The sequence below is a fragment of the Thermobia domestica genome, chromosome 14 (genome assembly GCF_964235325.1).
Source record: "Thermobia domestica chromosome 14, izTheDome1.hap1.1, whole genome shotgun sequence".
Classification (NCBI taxonomy): Eukaryota; Metazoa; Arthropoda; class Insecta; order Zygentoma; family Lepismatidae; genus Thermobia; species Thermobia domestica.
The window spans coordinates 180322916-180344687 of record NC_137467.1 but is presented as its reverse complement, the minus strand read 5'-3'; the positions used below and the strand labels follow the sequence as shown (position 1 = coordinate 180344687).

The window sequence follows — 21772 nt, the reverse complement described above, 5'->3', positions numbered from 1 at the left end:
TCAAGCCAGAAAATAAATAAATGAAAATAAAAAAGGTTTGTCGTTATATTTTATCGTTTTTTAAAATCCCATCTCTGTCAATAGACAGACAGACTCTTCCTCAGTAGTATTTCACATACATCTTTAATAATAGTAAAACACATGGGTGTTTGTTTTATAACATTTTTTGCATAAAAGAAAATGATCTAGAAGAACCAAATTCGACGCACGGGTAGACTTTTACTAGCTCTAATCCTGTACAAAGCTCTCTTTTGGTTTTCGATTTCGGGGGTAGATTTGGAGGGGCTGTTAAAATGTATGCGAAAACTTATGCAGGTTTCTAGCGCTTTCTAATGGCAACTTCCGTGTATACTATTCCCATTACATCATGGTTCTGTGGTAATATAACAAGGCATGATAAATACCTCGAGATGAGTTGACGACTATTTTATTCTGTGTTAGTCGATGTTCTGAATAAGAGTACGCAATGATTAATGCTGGCAATTTTTATGTAGATTTTTTAATTAAGATTCGATAACGACAGATGATTGCAACTCGAATACAATACTTCTGTTCCCCTCCCCATTATCTATGGAATAATGGTCGGTGCTTCATGTCCTAGGATCGATTTCCAATAAGACTAGATTAAAATTTGAATGTAGGCTTGCATAGATACGAGACGATAAATCTATCATTTCATATCGAAAAAGAGAAAAGAAATCCATTTTAAATTCTAGACGATGCTCGACTCGTTTTCGAGATTGAAAATTTACACGACGAAATTTCTCGAGCCCTGTTTTGAGCACTAATTCACAGAGCTCTTAGATTGTAACACAATCTTTTGGGTGCACGGTGGTTCAATGGTAGAGCGTTGACGTCTGCTGCGGTAAACATTGTTCTGGGAGGCACGTTGGCTAAGTGGTAGAGCGCTTACCTCTTATGAGTGGGGTACCTAGTTGTATCCTCAGCCAAGTAAGTTTGTGGTGGAGATAATGTCCGTGAGTTCTTGGGTACTCTTTGTCACCGCTTTTTGAAGGTGATTTATTGCTTTTAATCAAAATAGGAAGACAATACCAAGTTTCGAACTTATTGAACAAGTCTCGTATATAAAAGGAAAATTCTTGGAATTGCTCTCTCACAAACATATGCGTGTACACTTGTCTGTGTGTGGCTTCGAGACGCCTAAATGATCTTTTATGGCGAAAAAAAAAAGAGAAGAAATCGCCCCACATTGAATTCCTGAGGACAGCGTCAGCGACGAGCTTAACCATTGTTTTGGCCCCGAATGTGTAATGAACTCGGAACATTTTCCTTCCAAGCAGCAAGACAAAGAGAGCTCACAGAGCACACTTTCATTCAGGCGTCTGGTTATAAAGAATCTGTACCCTGCTTGGTCCATTCTCCGAGCCACCCGTAAGCACAATTCGGGTGTGTGACTTTGAACTGATTTGATTCGCGCGACTGTGACGAGGAAGCAGGTGTACCGGTAAGCACACTGTACTGATGCACCCGTCAGACGAAGTTACGGGGATCCAGCGAACATAATACTTATCATATATATTGTGATTAATCCGAGTGCATATTGTTTTAGTTAAGTGAATGAATATACTTGAATGTTTTATTGAATCCTGCAAGTGAATGGAAAAACAGTGCAAAAGGTCCTGGCTTGGAGAGTGTTAGAGGATTTAGCATCGATTGGGGATCAACTTGCAGAAGTGGATTTGTGAACTTTACCATCTCATCCGATCATATTGGTGAGAACGGCTGCGGATTCTGAGATAGACTCTTGAAAAAGGTGCGCAGTAAGTTTTGTATAAAGTTAATGCCACCTCGCCAAAAGAAAAATATATCGTTCACGTAAAATATATGGAAAACATTAATGTGTTTGAATGTAAATTTCGAAGTTGTAATTTTGTTGCATACGTTCTATTTAATTACATAAACGAATTTATTTGATCCGAGTATTAAATTCCTCAATATGTAATTTTGTAAGTTTTTACTTTCGCCAAGCATTCGTTTTATGTTAATTAACGGCGCTTGTATCAGAAATTCTTAACCTCCAGCAGACGGAATTTTGATGCGAGCGTGATGTGAGTGAGAAGATTTGGCTGGCTGATTAATCGAGAAGGAAAGAGAGAGAGAAAAATAATCAGTGAGACAAATTAATTTTTATTGTAAGTTGAGGTTAGTTCGTTTACATCAACGAAAATGAGCCACGACCAAACCATTCTTAGATCTTGTTTCTTCCTACATTTTCATCCTACCAATTCTCCTACTGTCAGTCATTTGTATTATTCATTGTCTCCCCTAGCTTAAATGACATAATCGTAGAACGTTAAACTAAAATATTTAAAAATATAAAACACTGCGCTAGTGTCGCGTGATTAATACTATAAAACGTATAAATTGAGAAAATGGTTGTACGAACATAATGTAGAGCATTTATGATTGCTCAAATAACAAATGTAGAATAAATGTTGTTATATCACACCCATCATGGAACTCTTGTGATGCGGAAGGGTTCTGATAACTTCTAAATGAAATTAATAGAGCAACCCATATTATGCTTTATTTTTTGTGTAATTATGCTTTATATTTTTTTCCAAATTATTATGCTTTATTTTTAATTTTTATTATGCTTTATTTTTAATTTCAATAATCTTGTATAATGTATAATATTTACTATATATTAAAAATTCTAAATATCTTAATCTATTTATTAGTATTATATACAACCCGTTTTCTCATATTTAATGAACTTTCTACTCAATGCACTGTAAAGAGATATGCTTTATTCGAGTCAGTTTTTTCTATAACTTCTATGCGCTTCAGACGTGCATATATACAGAAAGGGAAAGTAAAAAAACACCACCAAATGGTACAGAAAGTGCTCAAGGTCAAAAGATACAAATAATAATATAGTGTGGAGTTCCTGTGTACTATTCATTGCTGGCGGAGTTTTCTTCTTCTTTTCCCTGTTTCTTTCCTCTACATGAAAGAATTACACCGAAAAATTTACATAAATAAAATAAGCTTTTCACTATTGCATTGTTATGTTTTTAATGATTTTGCACTGTAAATAAAGGTTTTTAAAATATTAATACAGTAAGCTAAACTTGCAGTCAAACAGAATTTTCCAAGAATTGTGCTATATATTTTAATTTATGCTTTATTTTCTAAAATTATGCTTTTAAAATTAATTTCTTCTGGATCCTTAAACAACCACAGCCATGCTCGAAGTACCAACCATAAGCCTAAATTCCTATTATGCTTTTTTATACTTTTGGGTTGCGCTACAAATTAAGATCTTAAAAAATAGAATAAATATTTACTTACATTTACAAACTGAGACCATAAAAGATAAAGACAATGAGAGAAAATTTTATTTCTTATCTCGTCTTGTTGAAAACATTATTTGTCAACATTTACTGTGGGTAAGTTGGATTCCATCTTAAAATATAATACCACGAAAGGCTCAATGCTGAAAAGGGACGCTAAAATTGTAAGCTAAACACTTAGCCGATAACACTTGCAATGATATGCATAATTTAGAATTAATTGTAATATTTTAAATCCTTGAAGTTGATTCTCTTCTCTGAAGAGTACGATGTTATTATATCATTGTACTTCCTCGATAAGATATGAATGACATCAAATATTTGTAGTGCGTATCATGCTGCAGCTGGGAAGTATGTTGTTGTCAGATAAGGAACATGTGACGCTGATAATGATGACCGACGTACGTGTATTTTACACTAATAGCCTTGTGACTTAATCTCGAGGAATTGCTTGATGGATACATGTAGACAATGTAGTACACGATTATTTATAGTTGAATAATCACAATTCATTGAGTGCAGCACCAGTTTAATATGAGACAGTTATTATGTATCAAGGCTTAGTGCTTAAACTGAGATGTTCTTGGGATTGAATACGAAAAAAGTATTTTTACGGAATCGATTCCTTGAACTCTACTGACGAAATCACCAAGTATCAAAAATTCACGACATCCACGCAAGTTCTATAAAAGATGTTGAAAATGCCCACCATTTACTGTTTCACAAATGTACACTCTCCTAATCTTGTACCTGAACATACCTTGAAGTATCACACATGGAAATATTGCCCATAGTTTATTAAACGTTGATTGCCCAATCCTTGTAAATAATGCGGATCAATTGTGCAAACTGTTGACTTCAGATACTCTCATAAGAAACGTCTAATGGATTGAGGTTGGGAAACTTAAGTGACCACAGCAGTTTATTGATAGTATTACCCACGAGAAAATATTATCGTGCATATCTGGAAGTCTCATTTCATTTGGATTCTCTAGAGGCCTTTTTCTCGTCTGACCTCGATTCTCGACAAGCTTCGTCTCGTTTTGATTCTAAAGTTCCTCGTCTTGCTTTGTTCCGTTTATGTATATCCAGTAGACCTGAGACTTTTCAGCCTGATGTGGCAGACTTAGGCCGGATAATAAACAAAATGGATAAGCCGGTGTTCTGTAATTACTCTCTCCTTATTCTACCCCCATTATTAAAACCAGAATTTTTATACCAAAATCGTTTTCATGAATATCTTATGATCTCTTAATACAAACCAGTACTTTATAATATTTAACATGTATCGTGTTGAACGTTTATAAACATATTACAGAGAAAGAAAGTCCAAGAATAATAACATTGTACACATCTTAAGAGAAATTTAATAGCGTTTAACTTAATTGCATGAAACAAGAAATAATATAAATCAGGGATTTTCAACTGTTCCACTATAATATGTACTACCATAAGTTTTACCTACGATCCACTAATGGATCATGTAACAAAGATTGAGAAAACATGATGTACATTGTACAGAGGTACAATTTTAAAATAAAACATTAACTTGGATAAATGAAAAATTAACCATTTTTCTGGAGGAATTAGAGGTTTGCACGGCCTCCAAAGGATATATCACTTCAGGCTCGGGCCGTACATTTTAAATATACAACCATATTTCTCGGGCCTAACTTTGTAAATATACTTTACAACGATGTATATTGCACCATTCTTTCTGGAGAACTTTTAAAGCACAACTACAAAATTGAACTTCTAACTGCTGTGAATAAAAATATAAGTTTGCGTTAATTATTATTAATTATTAAGTTTCCCTAATTCAGGCTTATTTCGGGCTCATTTGATTATCACACAAGCTTGGGCCTAAATGTTAAAACACTTCTCGGACTCGGTTCGGGCCTCACATTGTAAATTCACGGGGCGGGCCGAGCCTGGCTAAAAGTTCCGGCCCGTGCAGACCGCTAGGAGAAATCTAAGCATGTAATATTCTGGTGAATTATATTATATCTCTGTGCCTTATTTCGTTATGTTGCGCCAAGTTAAAATAAAAATTTGAGTACTTTTAATTTGACACATACAGGACACGCCTGTTTCCTAGTGGACTGCCCACGGCATTGTGCATCGAGAACTGCTGCCAATTGGTCAGAGAATCAATACAACTGTGTACTGTCAGCAATTGAGCCGAAAACTCCTGAATCGCAAAGGGAGCCGAAAACTCCTGTTACAGGAAAAAGCTAAGTCCCACGTGGCTAGGATCAATCGGGACACCATTCTACGCTTTGGATGGGAAACACTATTGCATCCAGCTTACTTCCCGGACATTGCCCCGTTCGATTATCACCTGTTAAATTCCTTGGACAATCACCTTATAATCGGCCACGTTCCGTAGTAGAGGTGCAAAATTCACTTAATACCTGCTTCGTTTCACGGAACAACAAGTTCTACCGCGATTTAATCTATGGACTTTAAGAACGCCAGAAATTCGTTGATGCTGATGGAGAACTATTTTTGATCTTCGAACGTGACATATCGATGTTCGAAGGTGGTGGGTGAAAAAGCGACAGAACTTTCTTTGTTATCATTATAGTAAACTAAATATGAAAATCTACGCTCGGGCATGTTACTTTCTTCATCTGTATGCGATCTATTTACTGGTATTTATCTTATAATGGATAATATTTTATATAAATATAAATTAAATTTGAAAAGTTAATGATTACTCTACCTCATAGAGACGCCTTTAGGATTCTAAGGGATCAATTACCCTTAAGTTTGATAATTGTATACATTTTAATCCATAAGATAATAATATACCAATGAACAACCTAAAAATCTACTGACCTCTAGAGTTTAGCCCCATTCGCCTTCAAGTACTCCCATTAATGGAGAACTTGATATGTTCATATTTCAATGTCAACTGCTCTTCAATTAATGGCGTGGATTTTGTACGACACCAATTCTTAAGTTTACGAAGAAATTATATTTTCTTCATTTTGTCAAGCAATTGCATATGAAGACTTAGAGTCTTATATATACTCTAATTCTGTTTAGTTCAAAAAGATTGGTATATATATACATTGTGCCAAAAAAGTTCCGGAACTGTCTAATATCTGGCGAAATATACAGATCAGGAGAACAAACAAAAACATGTGTTAAACAGTTTTGAAAAAAACTATACAGTGATACCAAACGCAACCCCCTATTCTTATCCCTTTGGGTGTATGGAACTTTAAAACTTTAAATTGGAACTCCCCATTTCCTATTGCACATTTGAGTTTTCCAGAAAAAAGGGACAGTGATTTGAAGAAGAGACTGACATTTGTAACACCCTTAAGTTCATTTGCAGTTACTTTAAACTGCTTCCAGAAGATTAATATCTTTATCATATAAGTAGCCTTTGCCATCCACCTGGCATGATGGAAAGCGCCAGGGGATTTAATGCAAACTGCTTCTTCAAGCTGTTCACTTAGGCAAATGAAAGAAAAGAAATTCTCTGTAATTGTCACGCGGATGTGTCCAGATTATTTAATTACACAACATCTTCTGAATTTTAATGCAAGCTCCCTGCAAAAGGCCGGTATTCGATGCTAGTGTGTCGAAGATTCTTCTTAATCTGATTTTGCAAGCCACATTCTAGGATTGCCGAGCAACAGCCTTCGGCTTGAACTCTACCTGTACTGCTACGGATCTGCGGCATACCAATCACAACTTCTATACCGTTCCCAGTTCCCACCAAGGCAACCCTACGAACATTGCTACAATGGTGAGGATTAATGTTGTGACAGCATTTTTGTATCCTATAGAAGCAGAAGTGGAACAGCTGGAGGTATGGTATACATCAGACATTACAGATAAGGTCCTCTTTCCTACTTCGTCCTTACTTTTCCTTCGATGGCGTCGAATGGAACTTGAAAGAGCCTTTCCTTTAATGTCTAGATCTCTCGATTTAGCCACAGTCCCACTAATTGCCATTGTCTTGCGGTCTAATACTGAAGTTATTTCTGGGGTCAAAAGTATATGAGGAGAGTTGTAAACGTCTGTTATTAAATGGGTTTTAGATAACGCATTCCAGACAATAGAAAACATGAGTATTGTTCAAATATAGACACTATTATATGTTTATCATATCCATGACCATACATTTCATGAAATATACATAATTTCAAAGATCAACTAAAGTAAAAGTTTTGAGAGTTCTAAATTATGCTTAATCCAGTTCGGCTTTCAAACACAGGTTCTCAATATCAAATGAAAGAAAGGCCTAGTGTGTCTCGTTATGTATTTAAAACTTTGAAAAAGAAAAAAACATTGCTGACGAACCACCCTGATCACCTTTGGGTATTTTTTTCGTAAAAACCCAAATATATTGTAGAATGTTAAATTTAACCACTGAATTAACATCAGAATATGATCACCTCTAAACATGTAAGAATAAATACATTACTGAGCGGGAAGATGGACAATACTGAAGCATAGGCTTTCCCTACATTTGTTATTCACCAACTCGAAAGTCCAATTTTCTTACTTACTTCATAATCTGTTCCTTGAAGAAATTCTTATGACAAAACTATTAATGTTTATTTATTTATGTCGTATTTCTATATTCCAAATAGATGACTAATGTTAATATTAATGCTTAAATTAAGGTATAGATAACAATTTAATTAGAAACTCATGTCACGTAATACATTACACATTTACCTTTACGTGGAACTGTGTTCCGGCATTTCGAGTTGGATCACGATAACAATCATTTCGTTGATAATGTTATTTTAATTTTTATCAGCATTCACATAAGTATCTCGTGACTTTAATATTAATTTATCATATATATTCACATGCACAATACATACCCTTGTCATTGAGGTTCTGTCAAGAGTTTCACATCTTACCGATCAGAATGAAGTGCTCTGGAGCTTTACATAATTTTATTGTGTTGCTGTGTGTATTTGTAGCTGTTCAAAGTGTAAATATTAATGAAAACAACAACAACAAAAACTTTAATATTTCACATCATGTTAACATTAATTCGCATAATGTTATGGCAGATCAAGTACTGCAAAATTTAAGAACAATTTTGTTTCAAAGTTTTCTGGCCCCCGCGAATATTCCTCCAACAGGAAATGAAGTATGCGATCGTCAATTTAGTCTCATGCTGAAGTCCCGAAATGGTATCCGAAGTAAGTATATTTTAAGTCTGATCTTGTTCTTATCTACACATTTTAAATGGACAAATTACTTACATAGCACTATTCGTATAAATTTCACGATCATGCAGTAAATTTCCAACATATACTTCGGCTTTTTGTGGGAATTTATGTTAGCAAAAAGGGTAAAACATACATTCCAATAGTTTTGTGATACATTGTAGATTCAACCTCTCAATGTTTCTGCGATAGGTATAGGCGATTTAACGAAATAAAATGAAATGAAAGCTTTGAGTTTAACGTCTCACGATTATGCCTGTTAGGTTAAGGAAGACGATGGTTAAAGCAAGTGAATGATGATGAAAGTATTGGTGGGATGAGAAAGTAGAGAAACTGGAGTACCTCAAGAAAACCCACGAGCACAATCTTGTCCACCACAACCATATTTGGCCGTGATCGAAGCAGGGACACCACGCACCAGAGGTAAGCGCTCGCTACTGATGAGTAAATTCCCGGGAAGATTCTCAAAAATGGGAATTTTCCAGGAATTTATGTACAATCACAAAAAAATGCATTCTATTACTATATTATGATTTCTAAGTTAAATTCGTTTTTATTTCACAGTATATTATTACTGTTGTCCCCAGAGAAGTCTTTAAAATGTATATTCTGAACGGTAATATGTTATTTTATTAATATTTTATTATATTTAGAGAGTACTCATAAATGGATATTTATTTACAATATGTTCTATGAGAGTAAATGTGTGGCAAAAATGATATAGTAAGTCCACATACTTTTAAACCGCTAAACAATTTAAATTTATCTGTAAGTGGATTTTCCAAACTTGACTCTGCTACTGATATTATAAACATGTTAAATGTTATAAACAAATTAGGTTAGGTAACTGCCAGAGGACACATGTCCCATTATTTTATCAACATTTGCGCTCAGAATATTTGCAAGATACTTTCTTATCTTTGTAATTTTGCACGTAACGTTGATACACACGACCTTCCTTCCTGCCCATTTCTCGAAACTTCATGCGTTAATTCACATGTAAGAGAAGTCCGAGTACCTCTTCAGAAATTCGAGTCAGAGAGAGGAGACAGACCGACGTCTATTACTAACGGTGGTTCAGGGTTTATTAATAGTACTTCATCTCTATTTCTACATAATTCTACATTACTTTACAAACTGGTTCCTTTTCATGATTAGTAAAGGAGTAAATTAGTTATTTGCTACTTTTTAGTGAAAATGGAAATGGAACTGAAAAAATCATATATTTTATAAAGTTTAAAAGAATTTTAAATTTTTTAACCTTCAAATTATTTAAAGCCTAGAAGTAAATTATTATATATTAAAATAAAATAATTAGTCATATGATTTTTATAATTTGGAAGATAAAGTAAAGAAATTGAAATAAATTCCTTCTCGGGGATTTATATGGCAGGGAAAATACCCGGGAATATCCCCATTTTTTAAATTCCTTCCCACCGGGAATATTCTCACTGCCCATCAGTAAGCGCTCCACCAGTAAGCCAACGTGCCTTCCTGCATTTTGTCTAGTTGAAAACTTAAAGATTGATTTAATATTCTGTGATGGTTTTTCCTGAGTAATGTATTGACGGGATTTAGTTTTAAACACAATGTTATGTTTCCGGAAGCAATTTTGTTGTTTACTGGACATCGGATGATCTAGTGAATTATATACATGTGATATGCAAGTTTGAACGTACGGGTTGTACTATAATAACTGGACATATAAAAGTTACAAGTTTATTTATAATTTGTCCCTAGAGAGTAGAAAATATCATTGATCAATTGAAGTAATATTTTTCTGAAGGACAAATAATTGTATGAAACTTGCGTGGTATGCTTTGTATTTGTTTGTGAGGAGTATATGACTGTTTCCATTAGATACATTACTATTTTGATGTGGAGACAACATTAACACAAACATAGAACTTACACCTACAATTCTAGGGATCCCTGATCTGATCCAAGTCTAAATGAGTTTATGGTAGATTACATAGTTTCATCGTTTTTCTCCGAGTTTTCCCCTTTAATCATACATTCCCATTCCACAAATTCTTTCATAATAATCCACTTTCATTAATTAATCATCTTCTTTAGACCAAAGAACATTTCTGTTCACGTTCAATTAAACATTTCATATCATTTCACATGTAAAGAGTTTAGAACACAAAAGAATGAAATCCAAGTACCAAAGTTGTGAGATGAAGACAAAAAGACTTTGCACGGTAGTCTAAAGAATATGGATAAGTTAACTTTGTTTTATACATTATATGGGTTATTTGCAATTTAGATATTAATCTTTTAAGCTTTCGAAAAGAGCTTCAGATAGGGAATTCAAGGATGAAACATGCTCAAATTCAGCAAAAGCAGGCCTGGTTTCCTTGTACATGGAATGCATTAATTCCGGATGTATTCTTACAATTTTCTCTTTTAGTTTTTGAACCAATACTACCTAATTAGATGGCGAATATAGGGGAAGGGGGAGATATATGATTGGTTCGTTAATAAACGCCAGAAACACGAGATCTCAATCTTAGTCGCGTTGCAGATTATTCTAATCGAGAATATTTTAAATGAACTTTCTCTCTCAATGTAGTTGTTGAAACAAACATCTATTTTTCTTCTAAAACTTCTTCTCTGTTTTGGAGACAACGGTTGCCCAGTGCTGCAGCATTTACCTTATTTGCATATGATCACGGTTCAATTTCAGCTCGTCCCAAGTTGACTTCGTGGTAGATAAACCCGTGTATGCAGATTTTCTCAGGGTCCTTCTGTTTCAGTCACTTTCATCATTTCGCCATTTCATTCATTCAGATATCATCGCTCTGTTTAGTCAAAACGGCTAATCATGGGACGCAAATCTGAAAGATTTCATATCATTTTCCCTCTAAATTTGTCATTTTTAATGTTTGCAATGTTAAAAGTTGCATGTCATACTTAAATCTAAAGACATTCAATAATATATTTAATGGAACTCAGTAAAGGAGAGATGGGCACCTTCGTATGCAAAGTAATATTTATTGATGATCTCAAGGAAATATCTGTATGGTCAAACCATAATTTCTTAGTTTTCTTATACTCTACTGGTCCTAATTTACAATCTTAATCTTGTCACTGTCACGACGATAGAGATTGGTGCCTTCATTGCGGCAGCCGACGAGCTGCTATACACCACAAAATTGGCTTATATGCCATAGAATACAAGTTCTGATAGGTTGTCGAATCTTAATATTGTTGTTATCTATCAAGGGTATGAGAAACCACAATGCAAAGCTACATCTGTTTACTTGTGCTATATGTACAATTAAAACAATTTCTGGTATTCTAATACCATACCGTGTTGAATCTATTGGCTATTGGCTTAACCAAGATACGTTGAAACATGTCCGTAAACACAGCAGTTGTTAAGCCCTGCACATACATTCTTATGTTTCGGCACATAAACTACATACTTGGGTCTGTCAGGCTCTTCAGTACTTGGACAACTTTACATAAGACTTTGAAAGTAATTAAGAAGAACTATTGACTGAAATATGTCTTAATATAGAAAATCAATAAATAAGCTATTTTCTTCTAGAAACGTCACGTAAATTTCTAGCGAAGAAGATCGTAAAGCAAGTCTATCAATGGTGCTAGATTCTAAATGAACACAAGTGTACTGCCAAAGAGGTACGTAAACAGACTTCTGAGTAGTTAGTACCAGGAAACAAGTACAACATCAATGAGGAACAAGTTCAACATCAAGCACAACCAGGATTCCAACTAAAATACTCTTTATAGTAGTCTGCAACGCTGACCACTTATTACATCTTGAGACTACTATACATTTAATTAGGAGCTTATATGAATTTTCATGAAATACACCATTTGGTTGATAAGTTAGCAGATACACAATATTTGAATTATGATTTTAGAACCTGAGACTGACAACTGAGTTTACATTAAGTTTCGTTCATCAGTCTCATAAATTTATTTCCTAGTATAATTTAAAATACAGGGTGTTACAAAACAACACCGACAGCGTTTGGGAGGTAATTCCTGACACTAAGATAAGACGAAAAATATAGATCAACCTGGGTGTACAACTGCTTGCTTTCGGAGTGATAGGCTACCTTAAAAATGAGAAAATGAACTTTGAAGGTCAATAGCCCAAAAACTATCGCATCTAACCTAGTCGGGACAAGACTTCACTAAAGAACTAGTATGTTCACTATCCTGGTATCCATGTTTCAGAACCCTGTGGTACTTCCGCATCAACTATTATAGACATAGTTGGCGAGTACTTCAAATTATATGCCCGTAGCCAAACAGCCTCCATACATATTGTTACGTGAATACCTTAGGGTTCTGAAACATATATTCCTGGATAGTGCACACATTAATTTCTAAGTGATATATTGACCGACTACGATAGGGTTCATAGTTTTGAAGCTATGGACCTTTAAAGTTCATGTTTTTAGCAGCCTATAACTCCGAAAAGAAGTACTAGTGCACACAGGTTGGTCTATACTTTTCGTCTTAAATTGGTGTCAGGAATCACCTTCTAAACATTCTTGGTGTTGTTTTGAAACACCCTGTATAGTTGGGATCTTACATGCTTCACTGTATGCTTTCTAGGTGTAAGTAATGGCTTAAAAAGTTCACACCTACAAACTCTTAATAGATTTTGTCCTGTGTAAAGGCAATGCAGTGTGAATTATTATTATCTAACATTACTTCTGTAAAATAATTCTTTAGTTGTGAAATTGTCCACCGTCCAAACACTATATTCTTGTACTTTACGTGAATCGATATAACCCCTTACACTATACCGACGTAAATATTTAAAGCAGATAAACTAATGTGTAATTCAAGAATGTTATAATAATTATATTAATGTTTTTCCCTTATTCCAGTGTTGGATGCGATTGGCAAAATTCCATCAGGACTAATGGATATGAACCTTAAATGGGTAGGCTCTTACGAAGAATGCGTTGGAACCGAAGTCAACGAAGCTGGAGAAACATTTCAGGGCAAATACTGCTTCATGCAATTGCACCCGGTACAAAAACAACTAAATAATGGGAATATATATGCAGAGACAGAGTCACCAAATGATCCCTTGGGGACGTTAATTTCAAGAAACATTCAAATGAAGGAAGTTAAGCAAATGGTAAGCATATTGTTTTCTTTTTCCAATCTATTAGCTCCAGACGTATGCATAAGGAAGTTTTTAGTTTCATTTCAGTTGTATATACACGTAGTGCCTTATTTCTACCTAGCTGCTAAACAGATCTGATCCAAAATTAGTGAGCAAATTTGTTCATGGGACAAGGAATAAGGATCGTCATATTAGATGGTCAGACTTGATCAGGTACATGCTCGGTTTATCTCAACGCCTCTTGTATATAGAGTGTTACAAAATGTTTCACAAAATTTTGAGAATTGATTCTTCACATCAAAATAAGAAAAAAAAATCATATGAGCCTGTGGTCATAAGTAGATAATTTCGTTATTATAGGGGCCGAAAACGTGAAACAATTAACATAAAGGTCCATAGCTCCACTACTATAGGAATCGATCGTAGTCGTGTCAAGACATCACTAAAGAATTAGTATGCAACTATTCAAACATCAATCTTTCAGAACCTCTGGTACTTGCACAATTATTTTCAGAGAAGCTGCCATGAAGTATTTAATAACTCTCCACCTACCTGTGTAAAATTGGTATGCAAGAACTGGAGCGTTCTTAAACATGGATATTTGGATAGTACACATGCCATTTCTCAGCGATATCTTTCCCGACTACGATAGGTTCCATAGTAGTGGGACTTTTACAATTCACTTGTGTTATGTTGTCACCATTTAACTCCGAAACTATCCACTTTTGTGCACAGGACCCTATGAATTTTTTTCTTATTTTTACGTGAGGAATCTGTTCTCAAAATATTTTTGTAACACCCTGTATAATGCTTTACTTTTCGGTAACTGCTTTCTGAACGAAGTTTGTTATGTAACTGTCCCATTTGTCTAGGAAATAATGCTCGCTGTACTTGTTGGAGAAGCATTATTGGATACAGGCTCCGCTACGTTCGACTAGGCTTAACTTATGAGTGATATTTAACTTCTCGGTAACTAATAGCGAGATCTAAACCGAATTTGGTGGGCAAATAACCCGTTGTCTAACGAATAATTATACTCTTATCTGGTGGAATACGTATGACTATGGTCTACAGTACACGATTATTTCTATTGTCTTTATGTAAATTTTACACTGTTAAGTTTTAGTACATATAGTTGGTACTGCTATATGATATATTTTGGTAACGAGAGTAAACTCTGCATTTACTGTAGAAAGTTGCAAGAATACAGATATCCCATCCACTCTTGCCAGATTTTAAAGTCATTATAACAGCTAATGCATATATAAATATATATAACTAGTAGAGCAACCCACATTATGCTTTATTTTTTTTCCAAATTATGCTTTATTGTTAATTTCAATCATTGTTTTGCATCAATCGTGTATAACATATAATATTTACCGTATATTAAATATTCTAAATATTTTGATCTATTTATTAATATTTTATGCAACCAGTTTCTTTCATATTTAATGAAATTTCTCCTTAATGTACTCTAAAGAAATATGCTTTACTCGAGTCAGTTTTTTTATCACTTGTGTGCGCCTTAGAGGTGCGTATATACAGAAAGAGAAAGTAAAAGATGCCACCAAAAAGTACAGAAAGTGTTCAAGTTCAAGAGGTACACACAACAATATAGTGTGGAGTCCTTGTGTACTGTTCATTGTTGGAGAGTCCTCTTCTTATGTTCTCTTTTCCTTTTCTCAATATCAAAGGTTTACAATGAAAAATTTACAGAAATAAAAACAAACTTTTCATTGATGCATTGTCATGTTTTCAATGATTTTGCATTATGAAAATTGTTTTTTTTTAAAAAAAAAAAATATTAATACAGTATGTTAAACTTGCAGTTAAACAGAATTTTCCAAAAATTGTACTATATATTTTAAATTATGCTTTATTTTCTAAAATTATGCTATTAAACTTAGTTGCTTCTGGACCCTTGGACAACCACAACCATGTTTAAGGTACCAACCACATGTGTAAATTGCTGTTATGGTTTTCATGCTATTTATGCTTTTAAGTTGCCCTAATAATTAGGTTCACCTTATGTTCTAGTAAATATTTGTATTAAAGTAATTTTATACTATCTAATTGAACTCCGTTCGAGGTGAGATGATTCGGGGTCAATTTTCAATCTGTATTCATAATCTCTTTAATCATAAGCTATTCTTTCTTTTCTTTCTATTTTCACACACACACACACACACACACACATATATATATATATATATATATATATATATATATATATATATATATATATATATATATATATATACAGGGTTTCAAAAAATCTGTCACAATATTTTGGGAACAGATTCGTCACATGAAAGGAAGAAGAAAATTCATAGGAACCTGTGCTCAAAAGAGGTCAGTTTTGGAATTATAGGGTCCCGAAAACGTGAAATAAGTGAATTTTAAAAGTCCATAACTCCACTACTATGGGATCTCTATCATAGTCGGGTCAATGCATCACTGAGGAACTGGTATATGAACTATGAAAGTATCCTTGTTTAAGAATGTTCCAGTTCTTGTACACCAATTTTTCAACAGGTAGGTGGTGAGTGATTGAGTCCTCCCAAACAGTCTCTCTAAAAATGATTGTGTAAGTACAGTCTCTCTAAAAATGATTGTGCAGAGGTTCTGAATATTTGAATAATTCACATACCAGTTCCTGAGTTATGTCTTAACCGGACTACTATAGGTCCCTTAGTAGTGGAGCTATGGACTTTTAAAGTTCACTTATTTCACGTTTTAGCCACCCTATAACTCCGTAACGATCCACTTTTGAGTACAGGTCCATATGGACTTGCTTTCTTGTTTGTCAAATTTCAGTAACACTGTAAATATACATACGAGTATAGTAGCTTTGTTGCCCAGAAATTCAAAGTATTTGACCAAGGTGTATCAAATTGTTTTAAAGAGTCTTGATTGAATCATGGCAACTCCGAAAATACGATTACTATTCTACTGAAGCCTATGTTTATATCTTCTCTGAAAAGCATTACTTTCTTCCTGATGTTCTTCTATTGCATTAGATTTTAATGTCCTTTTGTCCACCGTAACTGTACGCGGCGTCCACCTAGGATTTAAGGTAGAATCCAACCATTGCAAAGATTTAAATTTAAAGGGTTCCAATGGGGAATTAAACCAGAGACCCTGTGTATAAAAGAGACATGCATCTTCTAGTTGTTGAGTGTCGAATGACCTTTTGATTGTTTCTTTGAAAAATATGTAGTATTAGCACGGTCATACTAAAATTAATAAGACATCAATGGGATTAATGTATTCAAAACTCATCTCTTTCTTCGCATCAATCAATTTTGATTTACCATTACTGATGGCACTAAAATTACATGTAAATATAAGTTGATTTAATCGACTAGGTTGGTTCCTGTACAGTTCTTTATTTTTTATCAATCACGTTACTATTTTTCATATAATGACATGTGTTATTTATTTATCCTTTTACCAGGTTCCTGAAATAACTGCTCTCCTAGGCATGGTGTCAACATCATTTTGTATGCCATCCTCATGCACGGCAGCAAACTTAGAAACAATAATAAACGCCCTTCTGCAAAATTCTATGATAAAATTACCTTTGACTGTTACAGTAGATCCGAAACAGTGTTCAACTGCAGAAAAAAGAGCCTTTGAACCAAAAGATTGGGGCATGATGTAAGTATAGAAATAAAGTAAGTCATTCCTGGCTTGATTGCCAGAAATCTGTTTTTATATCATCAATTTAATTAATGTGAGTATCAGCTATTATTTTGTGGTTTCATACCTAGAAGATTGTAATGTAAGGATCAGTGGCAAAAGGTGATAATTTCAACAGGGTAGGCTCCATTTTAATAATAATGATGATAATTATTTTTATTATAATAATATCATCACCAGGATTTCTTATATGATATTGTAAATTAACTCCAAGAATCAGCTTCCCTTCATCAAATATGTAGACCTATGTTACTTTATTCTTGAAAGCCGGATCCGTGATTAGTATCGTTCAGAGTTCATTTCTACGTACAGCGATTGAAACTAACACAATAAGTTTGTCGTTATTCATTGTACTCCTATGGAATGATTTAATTAAATTATTTAAATCTCAATCACAATTCCTAAAACGCACATACTCCTTCACTAAATTCTAATGAACACAACGCATCTTATTTCGCACGGGTTTGCGTCAACGTAACACAAAAAGGGGACTTAGATTGTGATAATAGGTGTAGTGGTTTTACACTTGCTTTTAACAGCTTTTGCACTTTATGCGGTGGAAAATTAATCGAAATCCAGAATGGGGAACCACGGGCTCTTTCTCTTTATTTGCTTGACATATACAAAGTCGGAGAACTCGAGATAAACGCTGTATACATATGTAGAAACGGAAGTCAATAAGCGCTGATTCCGGTCTCTGTCGCAGATTATTACCAATTCATTCTCTCGCGGGATTTTATAATTAGCTTGCCGGTAGTTGAAGACTCACCTTAGAAAACAATATAAGTGCCGAAAAGAAAAGTTACTGTAACACTAAAGAAAAAAGATAGTAAATTGTGCCAAAGCGTCACTAAATAGAAAATATTATTGCTTAGAAATTATACTTAGCATATAACGAAGTATGGAAATTTAACTAAGGCATAAACGTATTAAAAATAGAATAAGTGAAACAATTTTAAGGTGGCACTTACATTGTTTTCTACAGAGAGTCTTAAATTCTACTTCTGCCTAAGACATTGATCGAAGAACCTCATAGCAGTGGTGCTAACTACGATTTTGTTATCGGACAATAAAATGTTTTTCAACTTAGAAAATTATCTTACGTTCTGTGTACGAAAAATGAATGAATTATAAATAATAATTTCTGAAAGTAAATGGTAGGCCTGGCCTCTTACCACCCTTCACCACTGGTAAGTATGTGTCTATACACTAGAATAGTCCGAAAACTGTCAAATTTTCTCAAGTCGTAATATACTGGAAAAATTTCTTGTCGGAAAACTAAAACCGAGTGTAAAAAGAAATAAAATCGGTTTATATCTTCTGGTCGCTCATGTGTTCTAAATTTGCCGAAAGTTGGAAAAGTGTTCATTTTTATGATAGTTTCTTTCTTTTAAATAACCTCTTCCAGATGACATTTGCTCCAATTCTTAATTATCAGAATCACAAGAAATAATGTTTAAATACCATTTAAATTCATTAATAACATTTTGAAACAGAATTTACAAATAAATGTAGATCACAATTCAAGGAAAAAAAAAGTACCAACAATTTACTTATTTTGGGTAGGGTTATCTATTAAATGTTTGAGAACATTTACGTGTTCTACTGAGAAAATTGTACGTAATTGAATATAATGCTTACTTATCCATGTTTCTGAAATAAAATAATTTTAAAAATATCCAATTTTCATTTCTAGTTGTTCGAAATACATCAAGTGACCGACGCAATATTGACTCTAAACTATTTCTGAGATGTATTACCTTGTGAATCTCACTTGTGTTATTACTTTTATAGATTCCTCAAAAATCTGTCTTTGTTTCAATCTTTGTGATGATACAGCGTCCTTTATTTGCAAAAATTCATAACCATAATTTTCTGTTTTGCATGTAAATTCGAAATATGTAATAACCTGATGTAGTGACATTTCAAAAATATTTTTTCTGCCGATCTTGCAAAAATTTCATCCTTGTAGTATTTTCCACGTTATGTGCTTATCAGTTTAAAAGTTACGAGGTATCAGGGCAAAATGGTCAATCCTCTTTACATGCACGTTTGGCAAAATGATAAAAATACCATATTTTGCCGTTTTTGTACAAACAATCATGATGAACTAATATTTATTGTGATAATATTTAATGACATGTGAACCATTTTAAAGTTACTTTTGAAAACTTTTCTAAAATCCAAAATGCAGTCCATGTTGCTCGCCGTTATCTTGGAATGTAGCATACGGGTCATTCCATGTCAAATCACCTAATTTTAAAACATGATCGTGCTTCATTGTCTCAGATTCTCTTCAAATTTTTTTCATATATTAATACCAATAAAATTATGCTAAATTATTTTTCTTTTCGATTTTTTGGATGAGAAATGGGCCGGGAAGAAATTTTTGAAAAATGTGAATTTTGCTTCAATTTCACTTTCCAGCACTCAGCATCATGGAACTAAATTTACCGTAACTTCCTTAGTTTTAAAGTTATTGGGCTCATCCTGGTGTCAAATGAAAGCTTAATTTTTGCTCCTTCGGTAGATCTAAAGTAATCTTGCAAAAAGTTACACTGTCAAACATTAATGGGCATAGAACTCTGGAATTTTAGGGTTTTTACAAATTGTGCCGTTGCTCAGAAGGTACAACTATGAAATTTTGAAACTTTTTTTGTACATTCATCTTAACACGAACATAGTATGGCTAAAAAATAAAGAGGGTCTATTTTTGTGTTTTTGTAATTATTATTTTTTATGTACGGAACAATACAGTTTTAAGTTTTGTTACAAATTGTGTCTTTGCTCATAGTAACAACTATAACACTCTTGAAAGTTCTTTCTATAGAATTATTTTATCATATACATGATATGGTTAAAAAATAAGAAGGGTGTTTTTGGTATTTTTGCAATTATTATTATTTGTGTTTTAAATGTAGAGAAATATACAAATTTACTGTTGTTAACAGATTATGCCTTTGCTCTGAAGTAGTGATGGCCAATCCTGCAATTTTTACTTTCCGGATTCCGGAAAGTAAAATTGAATAACGATTCAGAATTCGGAAAAATTCCGATTTCAGAAAATTTTGGTCATCCCTACTCTGACGTGACAACTGTCTTGCTTTAAAACATTTTCAAATAATCATCTTAGTAAAAATTAGTTATGCTTAAAAATAGAACTGTTGTAATGTGTAGTTTTGATATTACCATAGTATTATATTTTTGTACTTTAACTATGACTTTCAACTTTTTTCCCAATTATACCATCGCTTACAACTATCAAACGTTTGTAACTTTTTATAGGATTAGTTTGCATTTACTAGGTATGATTAAATACCAAAAACTGGATACCTTTTTTGTAATAATCTTGTGGTTTTGTGAATGGAAAATATAGGCTGAGTGATTATGTAAGAGGTTGAGTGATTATTACAAACCCTATCAACAGAAATATGAAATAATAGACTAATGTACATAGATGAAAACAATAAACATACATACCAGTAATACTTCTTAGAATTACATAGATTTACGTACAAAATGTTGTGTCCTATATTTCATAGCTCCTTCTTAATTAGATTAATTAATATATGTTTAAATGAATCCCAAATAAAGTTCGGGTAGGAAAATTTTTGTCCTTGAGCTTTCACGTCGAAAATGGAATGAAACAAGGAGGTGCGTTGTCGCCATTATTATTTAACTTCGTTCTGGAATACGCTATAAGGAAAATCAAAGATAGCAACAAGGGCCTACAGTTGAACGGTATTCACCAGATTATGGCATATGCTGATGATGTAAATTTTATAGGGGATGACAGGAGAATAATAGAAAGAAATGTAAAGATCTTATTAAACGCTTGCAGGGACGTGGGTTTAGAAGTAAATGCAGAGAAAACTACATGCATGCAAGTGCGACGGGAGCGTAATACGGCAAATTATTGATACGTTAAAATATTAAATAATACTTTTGATAAAGTGGGTACTTTCAAATACCTAGGATCAATATTAACAGATGAAAATCATATTCACGAAGAAATTAAATGTCGACTAAAAGCAGAAAATTTGCGTTACTATTCGGTTGCAAATCTCTTGCCGTTGTGAATTCTGTCGAGGAATTTGAAGCTTAAAATATATAAAACGATAATCGTACCTGTTGTTCCGTATGGTTGCGAAACATGGTCTCTTACTCTGAGGGAAGAACATAGACTGAAAGTATTTCAGAACAAGATCCTGAGACAAATATTCGGACCCAAGAGAAACAGGAATGGGGAATAGCGGAAACTTCATAACGAGGAACTACATAATTTATACGGCTTACCACCCAACATTGTTAGGGTCATCAAGTCTAGGTGGCTTAGGTGGGCAGGTCATGAAGCTAGAATGGAAGTATGTAGAAACGCTTTCAAAGTCTTGACTAGAAGACCAATCGGAAAACGACCATTAGGA

The 21772-nt window shown here is 33.7% G+C and overlaps 1 protein-coding gene across 1 annotated transcript in view; it reads left to right on the top strand.

Moving 5' to 3' along the window:
* Nucleotides 1-1312: 1312 nt before the first annotated feature.
* Nucleotides 1313-21772, top strand: part of LOC145670494 (nose resistant to fluoxetine protein 6-like) — a 61178-nt gene continuing 40718 nt past the window's right edge. Inside the window, exons 1-3 of the mRNA XM_081739221.1 lie at nt 1313-1774; nt 13399-13655; nt 17104-17306. Coding sequence (XP_081595347.1) covers nt 13434-13655; nt 17104-17306 — 425 coding nt within the window. The 5' untranslated portion in view covers nt 1313-1774; nt 13399-13433. The remainder of the gene's footprint in view (nt 1775-13398; nt 13656-17103; nt 17307-21772) is intronic.